Below are 15,335 nucleotides of genomic sequence, written 5' to 3' on the forward strand. Positions count from 1 at the left end.
TTTAAGTCTGCAGAGCACCGGCCCTCCAGGAGCAGTATTGGCGCCCCTGCTCTAAAGTAATGCCATTACACTGTGCACATGTATCCATATAGATGCATTTTAAATAGGGTACACCATATTTATTGGCTGTATTGGCCGAATTTTTTTATAATAGAGATGCACAGATTTAAACATTTTCCACTGATAGCTGGTTATTCAGGCAGATTTCTTATTATGGTTATATTAACTTGCATTAACTAAATTCTGAGGAATACAATTTTCAGAATGTTATTTATTCATTTATACCACGAGTCTGTTGAATGCTGTATTCTGATTGGCTGAGAAATGTTCCTTGGGTATGCATTAATTTCTGATAACCGCACACCTAACTTGTCAAACGTCTTAAAAGTAGGCACCAAAGCAATGTTTGTGGTAACTGAATAGAAAATGTTTCTTTACATTTTCTATTCAGAGAACTCAACTTTATTGGATTTTCATGTCCTCTTTTGATTGACAGGAAATAAAAGTTTTTTAACTATTGGCCAATAAACGACAGTGTGAAAAATAGTTGTTAGCGTCCCATACCAATTACTGGCCGATATATCAATGCACCTCTAATTCTGTATGTCATCATATCATTATCATTTTTGGTTGAAAAATTTAAAGTTTCTGAATTTCAGAATTTTATTACATTTAAAAGTTACAGATTTTTTTGCTGCTTCAAAGTATAGTAGGCAACATTTGGTAAATAACTTTTGAAAAAATGTGTGAATCTAGCTTATGCATTTTTTTGTTGTATTAAAATGTAAATTTAATAAAAAGTAAAATGTACATGTATTTATATGCTTTGTGTTGTTGGATTTATCAACCAATATATAAGTTATCGGCATCTAAACATAAAGAATTTTGACCCTGGACCACAAAACCAGACTTAAGTAGCAAACGCCAACAATAGTATGCGTTCAAAATTTTTCTTTTATGCCAAAAATTATTAGGATATTATGTAAAGATCATGTTCCATTAGGTTATTTTGTACATTTCCATACGTAAATATATCAAAACTTATTTTTGTGAGTGGATGCAAGTGCCAATGACTTACATTTGGACAACTAAAGCAGATTTCCTCCAATTTTGATTTCGTTGAACCCTTTGCAAATAGTTGTATCTCCGCCAAATACGGACATATTTAACAAATCAATGAAAGCTTATTTATTCAACTTTCATATGATGTATAAATATAAAAATACAACAAGGTCACAATTATTGTTTATTGCCACTGGCCAAAATGTCCATATCGGTGCACCCCAAGTTTAAAGATGTGACCACCTACACTAACATTCACAAGTGTTCACAAGTGATTTTGTCTCTTTGCGCAGTATTCAGGGTGAGGTTTAAGAAAAAAAATTCATTTCAATATACATCCTGACAAGAAGTAAATAATATGAATAGCCAATAACACATGAGAGAGGCTTCATCTTCTCACCCTCTGTGCAAAATTACTGAAGAGGCTGAAATACTGGGAGCAGTTCTTGCAGTTATCTGGTACATCTTTATCCAAAAGAGAGAGCAACATGTCTAACAGACTGTCGAGTCCTGCATCCTGGAAGTACAGAGCGCTCTCAAGTGTCTTCTCTAGGACGGTGGCAACCACAACACGAACCTCTCGCACACTGCATTCCAATAGACAGATCCTACATAGAGAAAGAGAGAGAGAGAGACATGTATGAATGTGTTTGTGCAACCCCTCGATAACATCTATTTGATCGGATTTCCACCAAATTCAGCCCAATGCCATCTTTATAAGAGCATGCATTCTTCCTTTAAAATTACAAAAAATATTTGCCATGCCAATCGATTTTGGTCTGAAATTCTTATTTTTGTTCACTGTGTAAATGTGCGATATGCATTGTAGCAGCAGTTGTTGGATACTGGAATACCTGAGCTATTTGGGAGGTCTGTCAAAACACTTTCTGCAAACTTGACCTCCTAAGACCTGAGCTTTGGTTTGTCTGCTATTTTGGGTTTAGCAAGAACTAATAATTAAAATAACAAAATATTTTTCTTTGAACATGAAGCAGTGTAATTGTCCACGTATGTGTACAAAAGGTTACACAGAGTTACACAGGTCTTATTTCCAACAGTGGAAAAGCGTTATGATTCCAGGTCTCCATTGATAAGTGAAACAACTGCTTGTTTTATTGGAGGGGTTGTCAGGCCTCGATCATAAAACATGGGAACATTCCCTGGCTTTGGTCGAGGTGTGGCGTGATAATCAGGGCAGCCCTAACATCCGATACGAACGGTCCAATCCTGAAGCAGGGCAGCAGACCTCCTACTCCACGCTCCCCGTATCACAAAATGAAACAACTTTAAGAGCAACTCGACTATGAAGACTTGTAACTATGGCTCCTGTAGTAATTTGTGGTCACTGTGATTTTAATACAAATACCGTAGTAAAACTATAGTTACTGTAGTAAAGCCATGCTTAGTTTTCGGGGAGTAAAACATGTCTTTCACATGTATAGGCACCAACATAGATCAGCTCCACACATCCTTTTATGATGACAGAAAGCAGTTGTGCTCGTTCCTCACACATTTTTTGCTAAGTGTTACTGTTAAACATATACGCACTGGTGGCATTGGAGGACTGGGCACTAGCAAAAACAAAAGTGAGGTAACGTCCTAAACAACTCATAGTCTTCTTTATTTACTCTTTAGGGCTTGGTGTGGTAAAAACTGGATTGGATTGTTTGTTTGTGCAATGAGAAATCCACACACTGCACAACTGTCCATAACCAGTTACCATATCAGTCAAGTTAATCTTGACATCTTTCTCACTCACTTGATGATCTCACGTCCTTCAGGTGCCACCAGGTACTGCACCATCCACTGGCACGCTTCACTGCTCTTGGACAACATGACCTCCACAGTAGCAATCCACTCCTCCGTGTCCACCCTAAAACAGATGCGAGATGTCACACTTTTTTGTCTCATTTGCACAGAAATTCTAGTACGTATCATTTAAGTATCTGTCATGTCATCTGCTGATTGATACTAAACAATACTGATTTTGTTATTAAAAAACTAAATAAAAAACTGGCAAATGTATCAAATAAAAAACATCACAATGCTACATTTACACATTGAAGACAACTTCATAGGTTAAGCAACTGACCAAAAACAGAAACTAGCTTATAAATTAATGAATGTATGAAAAAACATCTCATCTCACCGGAGTTTCTTTTTGGTGCGCAGATACGTGTGGAAGAGAAACTGAACGGCCAGCTGCAGGCTGGTTCTTGCCATGGCCTGATATGATGGATGCTTTAACTTTGTCTGTGATGAAAGAAAAACATTAAAGTACTAGATGTATAAAAGGACATGTAAACTGCTTATAAAAAAAGTTATTGAATTAATGAATTAAACAGAACTTACAGCATTGACAGAGGCCAGAGACAGCGTGAAACTGAAGTAATCGCTGTTGTACACATCTCTGTTCTTCATGAACTTTAGATTTTCATCTCTCACCATCTGAAGATAAAAAATATCAAGTTGTCTGTCAAATAGGTCTAAATATTTCCGAAAAACCTAACAACCGTAAGAGATATTACACAGCACAGAGGATGAGTCTCTGTTTGTAACTGTATTCAGTTAAGTTGTTGATGTTTTAGTGGAAAGATATAAATGCTTTTCATTTTAAAAAACGCTTAATTTTTTTTAAATACCCCAATTAGGTATTTTTTAGTTTTCTAAATGTTTTTATCAGAGAATGATACAAATTCAGCCTTAAGGGGGACTTATGTTGAAAATATGACTTTTTCCATGTTTAAGTGCTGTAATTGGGTCCCCAGTGCTTTTATCAAACTAGAAAATGTGAAAAAGAACTAACCAGTAACTTAGTTTTGTTAACCATTCTCTGCAAGCACGTGAAAAATAGGTTATTGAAATTCTGCTCCCCTTGTGATGTCAGAAGGGGATCATCTTATAATAATACCGCCCCTAAATCTCCAATATCCAACCACGGCACTGCCATTTAGTGCAGAGAACAGCTCATTTGCATTTAAAAGGACACAGCCAAAAACAGCACATTTTTGCTCACACACTGCAAAAAATGACTTTCTTAGTATTTTTGTCTTGTTTTCAGTAGAAATATCTAAAAATTCTTAAATCAAGATGTATTTTCTTGATGAGCAAAATAAAGAAAATAATACTAGTTTTTTGACAAAAATATAAAATTTAAGTGAATTTGTGATTAAAACAAGCAAAAATATCTGCCAATGGGGTGAGAAAATTTTACTTGAATTAAGTGTTTAATAAAAAAATAAATCTTATTTCACAATTTTTTTTCTCACCCCATTGGCAGATAATTTTGCTTGTTTTGAGGACAGTTTCACTTAAATTGTATATTATTTGTCTTAAAACTAGACTTATTTACTAAGGTCATTTTGCTCATCAAGATAAAGCATCTTAATTTAAGAATTTTTAGATATTTCTACTGAAAACAAAACAAAAATACTAAGTAAGAAAGTCATTTTTTGCAGTGCACCTACAAAGTGGCAATTGAACATGCTATAATAAATTATCTATATGATATTTCATGATAGAAGTTCACATAATTACTCCGGGAACACCAAAGTTTTATTTGACATCTTAAAAAAAGTCTTGTGAAATGTCCCCTTTAAGTCTGAGGGCAAGCACTGCAAATATTTTATACTATGAAGTTGTTTTAGGAATGTTTCCAATTAAATACATATAGGAATAGTTCACCCAAATATAAAAAGTAGCCCATACGTGACCCTGAACCACAAAACCAATCAAAAGGATATTTTTTTAATAAATAATTGAACTAAAAAGCTTTTGTGATGCATGGTTTGTTAGGATAGAGCAATATTTGGCAGAGATACAGCTATTTGAAAATCTGGAAACAGAGAGTGCAAAAAATTAAATTGAGAAAACCGCCTTTAAATTGGTCAAATGAAATCTGCATCCACTCAGAAAAAGAAAAAAAGTTTTGATATTTTAATATTTACTAAATATCTTCATAGAACATAATCTTTACATATGATTTTTTTTTGGCATAAAAGAAAAAGGTAAAATTTTGACAAATTTAATGTATTTTTGGCTACTGCTACAAATATCCCCGTACTAAAGAATTAAGGTTTTGTGGTCCAGGGTCATATATTTTACTTACCATCAAGTCATTCTACAGTAGGTCTACATGATTTCTCAGAGTTATATTAAATAAATACCTTGGCCCTTTTAACCTTATATTGGCATTGGAAAGTGCCATTTTTAAAGCTCTAAGCATCCATAAAAAACTAAATCCGTATGGTTAATGTCTTCTGAGGTGAAACAATGGGTTTTTTGTCAGGAAACACATTATTACAAGACCTCTAAACCAACATTGCGAAAACAAATTGTGTGGGGTGAACTAATTATTTAAGCCCTTTGGAGTGCATTTGTGGCAATTTAATTTACCACAAAAAAATTATTTTTACATCTCTGTTAGGTAAAGACAAAATTGTGTGCCTTTAACAAAAAACACGATTGCTGTTTTAAAAGCATCAACCATTTCATGCGTTGACATGTGAATATTGGGACATGGGGCATTTTTCTAACTTAGGAAATAGGAAATGTATATTGATTATAAACAGGGTAACTGAATATCCGTGCATCAATACAAAGCCTCACATTCAAGCTTTTAAACCCTCTGGAGCACTGGGCCAGGTTACTGAAAGCGCTATAAAACTCTACCTGATAGATCCTGGCCGGCATCTTCTCCACAAACAGCCCTTTCTTTTCTCCTTTCTTGACCAAGCGTGTGAGCAGGGTGAGACGGTCATTGTTGGCTCTGGGTGGCCGTGGGGAAGACTGGGGTGAGATCTCTGGAGAGGAAGGTGCTGACCTGAGGAAAAGCATTCAGGACCTTTTACAAGCCTGTGTGTACTGTATGACTAAATTGCCCATTCAGTATAAGGTGAAAAACTCACAGCGAGAGATCCTCTGCCTCCTGTCTCATGATGCTCACTCGGCTTTTCTTGGGCAACACCGGGGAGTTCTGGTCACTGATCCGCTGGTAGAACAGCATGTATGCGTTCCAATAGCGTCGGCGGACATCTGGGTAGGGGTTAGCTGTAGTATGCAAGCATATGGGGGCAAAAATAGAAATCCTTAACAGGAACTCAAGTTCAAGTGATATATGTGGGATGAGCATCTTGGAAAAAGGTAGGACGACCGGATGTGTTTTTTGTTTATATAGATTTAAATCAGTGTTAATGTAAGGGGATAAAGAGATTGACTCACATTGGTCATACACTTTCGGCCTGTATTCTCCTCCAAAACATTCATACTCCAGGGTCTCGTCGTTCATGTCAAACTCCTCAACCACATTGTCATTAAACTTGTACCACCGTCCTCGTGCGCTACCCCTAAAAGACGAGAGGAGGATTATAAATGGACATTGCTCGGCTAACAGTGGTTGATTCGACATTCCTGCATTCTCTGAAAGAATCCTCTTGAGTTTTAGGAGGCATCGTGCTGCCAAGCATCTGGGAAAGTTTAAAGTTCTTATAAAACACTTTGGCGAAAAAACAGAAGCAAAAGCCCCCCAGAGAACCATAAATACACAGGCATTCACACACAACTAACATAAAGCCCATGTTTTAGATATTAAAGTCTATGTTCTATATATAGACTCAATATTATGGAAATAGACTGTGTAGAACTCTATGATTGTATTATTTGAACACAAGCCATCTGGGACGTTGAAAGTACATGACTATGCAACGTTACAATTTATGGCAAAATTGCGCTTGCTAAATGATTTAAATCACTAACCCTAAGTATTAAACTAAAACACAAGTCTTCCTGATTGTGGTATGGACAAGAACATCACGCCCTAACAACTAGCCAAAACCCCAGAAAGAAAAAACATAGCAACGCCCTAGCAACTAGCCAAAACCCTGCAAAGAATAAAAGCATAGCAACGCTTTAGCAACTAGCCAAAACCCCTGCAAAGAATAAAAACATAGCAACGCCCTAGCAACTTGCCAAAACCCCTGCAAAGGATAAAACATAGCAACGCTTTAGCAACTAGCCAAAACCCCTGCAAAGAATAAACACATAGCAACGCCCTAGCAACTAGCCAAAACCCCGGCAAAGAATAAACATATAGCAACGCCCTAGCAACTAGCCAAAACCCCGGCAAAGAATAAACATATAGCAACGCCCTAGCAACTAACCAAAACCCCTGCAAAGGATAAAACATAGCAATGCTTTAGCAACTAGCCAAAACCCCTGCAAAGAAAAAAAACATAGCAACGCCCTAGCAACTAGCCAAAACCCCTGCAAAGGATAAAACATAGCAATGCATTAGCAACTAGCCAAAACCCCTGCAAAGAATAAACACATAGCAACGCCCTAGCAACTAGCCAAAACCCCGGCAAAGAATAAACATATAGCAACGCCCTAGCAACTAACCAAAACCCCTGCAAAGGATAAAACATAGCAATGCTTTAGCAACTAGCCAAAACCCCTGCAAAGAAAAAAAACATAGCAACGCCCTAGCAACTAGCCAAAACCCCTGCAAAGGATAAAACATAGCAATGCATTAGCAACTAGCCAAAACCCCTGCAAAGAATAAAAACATAGCAACGCCCTAGCAACTTGCCAAAACCCCTGCAAAGGATAAAACATAGCAACGCTTTAACAACTAGCCAAAACCCCTGCAAAGAATAAACACATAGCAACGCCCTAGCAACTAGCCAAAACCCCTGCAAAGAATAAAAGCATAGCAACGCTTTGGCAAGTAGCCAAAACCCCTGCAAAGAATAAAAGCATAGCAACGCTTTTGCAACTAGCCAAAACCCCTGCAAAGAATTAAACACATAGCAACGCCCTAGCAACTAGCCAAAACCCCTGCAAAGAATGAACACATAGCAATGCCCTAGCAACTAGCCAAAACCCCTGCTAAGAATAAAAGCATAGCAACGCCCTAGCAACTAGCCAAAACCCCTGCAAAGAATAAAACGTAGCAATGCCCTAGCAACTAGCCAAAACCCCTGCAAAGGATAAAAGCATAGCAACGCTTTGGCAAGTAGCCAAAACCCCTGCAAAGAATAAACACATAGCAACGCTTTAGCAACTAGCCAAAACCCCTGCAAAGAATAAAACGTAGCAATGCCCTAGCAACTAGCCAAAACCCCTGCAAAGAATAAAAGCATAGCAACACTTTTGCAACTAGCCAAAACCCCTGCAAAGAATAAACACATAGCAACGCCCTAGCAACTAGCCAAAACCCCTGCAAAGAATGAACACATAGCAATGCCCTAGCAACTAGCCAAAACCCCTGCAAAGAATAAAAGCATAGCAACGCTTTTGCAACTAGCCAAACCCCCTGCAAAGAATAAAACGTAGCAACGCCCTAGCAACTAGCCAAAACCCCTGCAAAGAATAAAACATTGCAACGCCCTAGCAACTAGCCAAAACCCCTGCAAAGAATAAAAGCATAGCAACGCACTAGCAACAAGCAAAAACCCCTGCAAAGAATAAAACGTAGCAACGCCCTAGCAACTAGCCAAAACCCCTGCAAAGAATAAAACCCAGTAACGCCCTAGCAACGCCCTAGCAACTAGCCAAAACCCCTGCAAAGAATAAAACGCAGTAACGCCCTAGCAACGCCCTAGCAACTAGCCAAAACCCCTGCAAAGAATAAAACGCAGCAACGCCCTAGCAACTAGCCAAAACCCCTGCAAAGAATAAAACGTAGCAATGCCCTAGCAACTAGCCAAAACCCCTGCAAAGGATAAAAGCATAGCAACGCTTTGGCAAGTAGCCAAAACCCCTGCAAAGAATAAACACCTAGCAACGCTTTAGCAACTAGCCAAAACCCCTGCAAAGAATAAAACGTAGCAATGCCCTAGCAACTAGCCAAAACCCCTGCAAAGAATAAAAGCATAGCAACGCTTTTGCAACTAGCCAAACCCCCTGCAAAGAATAAAACGTAGCAACGCCCTAGCAACTAGCCAAAACCCCTGCAAAGAATAAAACATTGCAACGCCCTAGCAACTAGCCAAAACCCCTGCAAAGAATAAAACATTGCAACGCCCTAGCAACTAGCCAAAACCCCTGCAAAGAATAAAAGCATAGCAACGCACTAGCAACAAGCAAAAACCCCTGCAAAGAATAAAACGTAGCAACGCCCTAGCAACTAGCCAAAACCCCTGCAAAGAATAAAACGCAGTAACGCCCTAGCAACGCCCTAGCAACTAGCCAAAACCCCTGCAAAGAATAAAACGCAGCAACGCCCTAGCAACTAGCCAAAACCCCTGCACCAAGCTAATTCTTTTCAGAAAGTACAAGCACAAGCACCCAAATGCAATTTGACACAAAATCTCACCGGCGGTCTTTGATGAATGAGTAATAGTGTCCTGCGTGGGCCTGTCCACTGTGCACCACCACTCCCACCAGCTCATAGTTCTCAGAGATGGTGACCTTCTTCCGAGGTGATCCTCCGGACTCGCCCCCCCTGCTGTTTTCTCCGTGATCCACGCTCGAGTCCTGACGGGCCATTCCTGACACAGTATACGGCTCCATATTCAGCACCCAGGGGAACTTTAACAAAACAAATGGAACACAAATTATTAAAAAAACTGTTCAGTGGATGCATATCAATTAATCCAAAAAAGCTGATTATTGAAACGGTTGTGGTAAACCCAAACTACAAGGCAAATCATTTAAGTTAATAAATTTAAGGCAGCATTTTTCAGAGGGAAAATTTAAGTTGGCAAGCTTACCCTAATCTGTTCATCGTATTTGATGGATCGGCCGCTTTCCCAGTCAAAGCCGAAGCGCATAAGGTGGATGACCAGCACACTGGGCAAAGACTTTATACAGGTACGCTTCACAGTGGTCCGCTGTTGAACACAAACACGTGTCAACTACATCTCCATAGTACAGATATCTTTACCGAAGACAACAAACTCAACTGTACCTTCTCTTTACACTTCTCGCAGTAGTAAGCATTGCTTCCATCCAGAACCTCTCCTCTGACAAACTGATCCAGAGAGATCTCCAGACTCTGGCAGGACGTCACTCCCAAGTTCAAAGCCATGAAGGTCTCCTCACGCTCATACCTGCAAACCGCAAACCAAACAGGAACGTCACAGAAGAACATCAGACTATCAAAGGTTCCTCCAGGATCTTCATGCTTACCTGTGTGGGCAGTCTTTGCATATCTTCTGATCAGAGAAAATGCCCTGGAATGTGTTTTTGAAGATCTGCTCTCGGCCGATTTTCTAAAGGTATCCATAATGAACATTGTAAACTTCACGGTGTTTAAACATGGATGTTGCTGAACATGTAGGAGGGAGATGTGAGCTGTACCTTCAGATGTTCATCAAGCTGGTCCACCAGACTGGTGAAGAACTCATAAGCGTCCTGCTGTTCTCGGACGTACAGTTCTTTATTCCACATCTTAAAGATCTGCACCAAGACACAACAAAAAAAAACAACAAGATAAATTTAACAAAGTACATTTATTCAATTCTGATGACTAGATAGGGAGCATTTAAGTGCATTCAGAAGGCCAAACCTCATAGACAGACCAGAAAAGTGGATCTCACCTTCCAGAAGTTCTCAGGTACGTAGTACTGCAGTTTGCTCTCCATCAAGTGGCCAAACATAGACTGCACCTGGCAGAACACACTTTCCTCTGGGTTTTCTGTGTCGTCTTCAATTGACAAGACAGCCTTGAATAATATATACACACACAAAAAACGTTTAACTAAAAACACACCAAACATGTTCTCTATTCAACGTTCTTTATTGTCCTTCAAGCTTATGGTGCCACCTAGTGGATGGACATGAGTGTGATTAAGATAAGTGTGCACCTCAGGGAGTCCAGGCTGCATGTACAGCTGCTGGAAGACTGCGTTCATGTAGCAGGTCGCCCCTCCGTTCTTCAAGCCCACAAAACCAGACACAGATCGACTGTCTACAGGAGGAAGATACTAAAACACACAGACACAAAGTTATAAACACAATAAACAATATTACTTAATCATATGGGGTGATGAGGAAACTCACATCAAACTCTTTGGTGAGGGAGGGATCGGACTGATGGTGCATGGACAGCAGTTCTTTAGTGATGAGCTGCAGATTGGTGAGAGAGCTGTCGGCCAACATGACCAACACCTCGTACGCCGCCAGACGACTGCTGACTGTACTGCACCTGACAAACAGACGGGCATACATGAGACGTACTCCAACAAATTTGTTTTACTTTAACAAATACTATTCCTTATTTGTATAATTTAAATAAAAGCTTTTTATCAGCACTTTTTAACAATTAAATAGATTTTAAGCAATTTGTTTGACATGGTTTAGCTTGCATTTAGCAAAATTACTCTACAAATATTATACCAACACAACTAAAAGTGGAAATTTAAGTTTAATAAAGTTAAAAGAGACAGGCATAGAAAGACAGAGACAGAGATGGACAGAAAGACAAACAGATAAAGACATACAGATGATATATGAATAGAAAAGCACACAAAGAGATGGAAAGAGAGAAAGACAAAGATGGACAAAGAGAAATGGACAAAAACAGAGATAATAGAGAGAAACAGTCAGAAAGATGAACATAGAGAGATGATAGAGACAAGCACAGAGATGGAAAGAGAGAAAGGCACAAAATTGATGGTGAGTTAGAAAAGAAAGATTGATATACAGTATTGTAGATGGATGGACCAAGAATTTGACAGAGAGAGACGGACAGAGAAACGACAAAAAGATGGACAGAGAAATGACAAAAAGATGGGCAGACAGATGAACAGGTGGAAAGAGACAGATAACGAGATGGACAGAGAGACAGACAGAAGAGTAGAAAGACAGACAGAGAGAGATGGTCAGAGAGACCGATAAAGAGATGGACAGGGAGACACACAGATGGGTGAACAGAAAGAAAGAGACACAGAGATGGACAGAAAAATTGAAAGAGACAGACAGATGGACAGAAAGATGCACAGGGGGTGGACAGAAAAATGGAAAAAGACAGACAGATGGAAAGAGAGACACAAACAGGTGGACAGAAAGAACGATAAAGAGATGGACAGACAAAAGGGTAGAGGAGAGAGCCAGAGAGACCGATAAAGATATGGACAGGGAGACAGACAGATGGGTGAACAGATAGAAAGAGACAGACAGATGGAAAGAGAGACAGACAAAGAGATGGACAGAAAGACGCACAGAGAGATGGACAGAGAAGTGGAAAGAGACAGACAGATGGAAAAAGAGACACAGACAGGTAGACAAAGAGACCGATAAAGAGATGGACAGGGAGACAGACAGATGGGTGAACCAATAGAAAGAGACAGAGAGATGGACAGAAAGACAGACAGGGAGAGACAGATGGAAAGAAAAACACAGAGATAGAAATTGAAAGAGACAGACAGACAGATGGAAAGAGAGACACAGACAGGTGGACAGAGACGGATAACGAAATGGACAGAGAGACAGACAGAAGAGTAGAAAGACAGATAAAAGGGTAGAGAGACAGACAAACAGAAGGACAGAGAGAGACGGACAGAGAAATGGAAAGAGACAGACAGATGGAAATAGAGACACAGACATGTGGACAGAGAGAACGATAAAGAGATGGACAGAGAGACAGATAACAAAATGGACAGAGAGACAGACAGAAGGGTAGAGAGACAGACAGAGAGATGGCCAGAAAGACCAATAAAGAGATGGACAGGGAGACAGACAGATGGGTGAATGAATACAAAGAGAACGAGAGATGGACAGAGAAATGGAAAGAGACAGACAGATGGAAAGAGAGACACAGACAGGTGGACAAAGAGGCTGATAAAGAGATAGACAGATAGAAGAGTAGAAAGACAGACAAAAGGGTAGAGAAACAGACAGAAGGGTAGAGAGACAGAGAGACCGATCAAGAGATGGACAGGGAGACAGACAGATGGGTGAACAGATAGAAAGAGACAGAGAGATGGATAGAGAAATGGAAAGAGACAGACAGATGGAAAGGGAGACAGACAAAAAGATGGACAGAAAGAACTATAAAGAGATGGACAGAGAGACAGATAGAAGAGTAGAAAGACAGACAGAAGTGTAGAAAGACAGACAGAGAGATAACCAGAGAGACCGATAAAGAGATGGACAGGGAGACAGACAGATGGGTAAAGAGATAGAAAGAGACAGACAGATGGACAGAGAGACAGACAAAGAGATGGACAGAGAGACAGACAGAGAGAGATGGACAGAGAAATGAAAAAGACAGACAGATGGAAAGAGAAAGACACAGACAGGTGGAAAAAGAGACCGATAAAGAGATGGACAGGGAGACAGACAGATGGGTGAACGAATAGAAAGAGACAGAGAGATGGACAGAAAGACAGACAGGGAGAGACAGATGGAAAGAAAAACACAGAGATAGAAATGGAAAGAGACAGACAGATGGAAAGAGAGACACAGACAGGTCGACAGAGACGAATAACGAAATGGACAGAGAGACAGACAGAAGAGTAGAGAGACAGACAGAAGTGTAGAGAGACAGACAGAGAGATGGCCAGAAAGACCAATAAAGAGATAGACAGGGAGACAGACAGATGGGTGAATGGATAGAAAGAGAACGAGAGATGGACAGAGAAATGGAAAGAGACAGACAGATGGAAAGAGAGACACAGACAGGTGGACAAAAAGGCTGATAAAGAGATAGACAGATAGAAGAGTAGAAAGACAGACAAAAGGGTAGAGAAACAGACAGAAGGGTAGAGAGACAGAGAGACCGATCAAGAGATGGACAGGGAGACAGAAAGATGGGTGAACAGATAGAAAGAGACAGAGAGATGGATAGAGAAATGGAAAGAGACAGACAGATGGAAAGGGAGACAGACAAAAAGATGGACAGAAAGAACTATAAGGAGATGGACAGAGAGACAGATAGAAGAGTAGAAAGACAGACAGAAGTGTAGAAAGACAGACAGAGAGATAACCAGAGAGACCGATAAAGAGATGGACAGGGAGACAGACAGATGGGTAAAGAGATAGAAAGAGACAGACAGATGGACAGAGAGACAGACAAAGAGATGGACAGAGAAATGAAAAAGACAGACAGATGGAAAGAGAAAGACACAGACAGGTGGACAAAGAGACCGATAAAGAGATGGACAGGGAGACAGACAGATGGGTGAACGAATAGAAAGAGACAGAGAGATGGACAGAAAGACAGACAGGGAGAGACAGATGGAAAGAAAAACACAGAGATAGAAATGGAAAGAGACAGACAGATGGAAAGAGAGACACAGACAGGTCGACAGAGACGAATAACGAAATGGACAGAGACAGACAGAAGAGTAGAGAGACAGACAGAAGAGTAGAAAGACAGACAGAAGGGTAGAGAGACAGACAAAGAGATTGACAGAGAGACCGATAAAGAGATGGACAGAGAGACAGATAACAAAATGGACAGAGAGACAGACAGAAGAGCAGAAAGACAGACAGAAGTGTAGAGAGACAGACGGAGAGATGGCCAAAGAGACCAATAAAGAGATGGACAGGGAGACAGACAGATGGGTGAATGGATAGAAAGAGACAGAGAGCTGGACAGAGAAATGGAAAGAGACAGACAGATGGAAAGAGAGACACAGACAGGTGGACAAAGAGGCCAATAAAGAGACAGATAACGAGATGGACAGAGACAGACGAGTAGAAAGACAGACAGAAGGGTAGAGACAGACAGAGAGATGGCCAAAGAGACAGATAAAGAGATGGACAGGGATACAGACAGATGGGTTAACAGACAGAAAGAGACAGACAGATGGACAGAGAAATGGAAAAAGACTGACAGATGGAAAGAGAGACACAAACAGGTGGACAAAGAGACCGATGACGAGATGGACAGAGAGACAGACAGAAGAGTAGAAAGACAGTCAGAAGGGTAGAGAGACAGACAGAAGAGTGAATGGATACGTAAGAGACAGAGAGATGAACAGAGATTTGGAAAGAGACTGACAGATGGACAGAGAGACCAGTAAAGAGATGGACAGAGAAATGGAAAGAGACAGACAGATGGAAAGAGAGACACAGACAGGTGGACAAAGAGACAGATAAAGAGATGGACAGAGAGACAGACAGAAGAGTAGAAAGACAGTCAGAAGGGTAGAGAGACAGACAGATGGGTGTATGGATAGTAAGAGACAGAGAGATGGACAGAGATTTGGAAAGAGACTGACAGATGGACAGAGAGACCAATAAAGAGATGGACAGAGAAATGGAAAGAGACAGACAGATGGAAAGAGAGACACAGACAGGTGGACAAAGAAACAGATAAAGAGACC

The 15,335-nt window shown here is 40.1% G+C and overlaps 1 protein-coding gene across 2 annotated transcripts in view; it reads right to left on the reverse strand.

Annotated features, from left to right (window-relative positions):
- Positions 1 to 15,335, reverse strand: part of usp24 (ubiquitin specific peptidase 24) — a 75,171-nt gene that overhangs the window by 6,445 nt on the left and 53,391 nt on the right. For both annotated transcript variants that reach the window (XM_065257309.2, XM_065257310.2), the window contains 15 exons: positions 11,065 to 11,209; positions 10,869 to 10,988; positions 10,602 to 10,727; positions 10,363 to 10,461; positions 10,192 to 10,274; positions 9,971 to 10,112; positions 9,774 to 9,893; positions 9,377 to 9,591; positions 6,283 to 6,407; positions 5,970 to 6,111; positions 5,734 to 5,884; positions 3,415 to 3,510; positions 3,212 to 3,315; positions 2,822 to 2,935; positions 1,463 to 1,670 (listed from right to left, as the gene is read on the reverse strand). In XM_065257309.2, the coding sequence (XP_065113381.1) occupies positions 1,463 to 1,670; positions 2,822 to 2,935; positions 3,212 to 3,315; positions 3,415 to 3,510; positions 5,734 to 5,884; positions 5,970 to 6,111; positions 6,283 to 6,407; positions 9,377 to 9,591; positions 9,774 to 9,893; positions 9,971 to 10,112; positions 10,192 to 10,274; positions 10,363 to 10,461; positions 10,602 to 10,727; positions 10,869 to 10,988; positions 11,065 to 11,209 (1,990 nt within the window). The remainder of the gene's footprint in view (positions 1 to 1,462; positions 1,671 to 2,821; positions 2,936 to 3,211; positions 3,316 to 3,414; positions 3,511 to 5,733; positions 5,885 to 5,969; positions 6,112 to 6,282; positions 6,408 to 9,376; positions 9,592 to 9,773; positions 9,894 to 9,970; positions 10,113 to 10,191; positions 10,275 to 10,362; positions 10,462 to 10,601; positions 10,728 to 10,868; positions 10,989 to 11,064; positions 11,210 to 15,335) is intronic.

The sequence above is a fragment of the Paramisgurnus dabryanus genome, chromosome 12 (assembly GCF_030506205.2).
Source record: "Paramisgurnus dabryanus chromosome 12, PD_genome_1.1, whole genome shotgun sequence".
NCBI classification, from domain to species: domain Eukaryota; kingdom Metazoa; phylum Chordata; class Actinopteri; order Cypriniformes; family Cobitidae; genus Paramisgurnus; species Paramisgurnus dabryanus.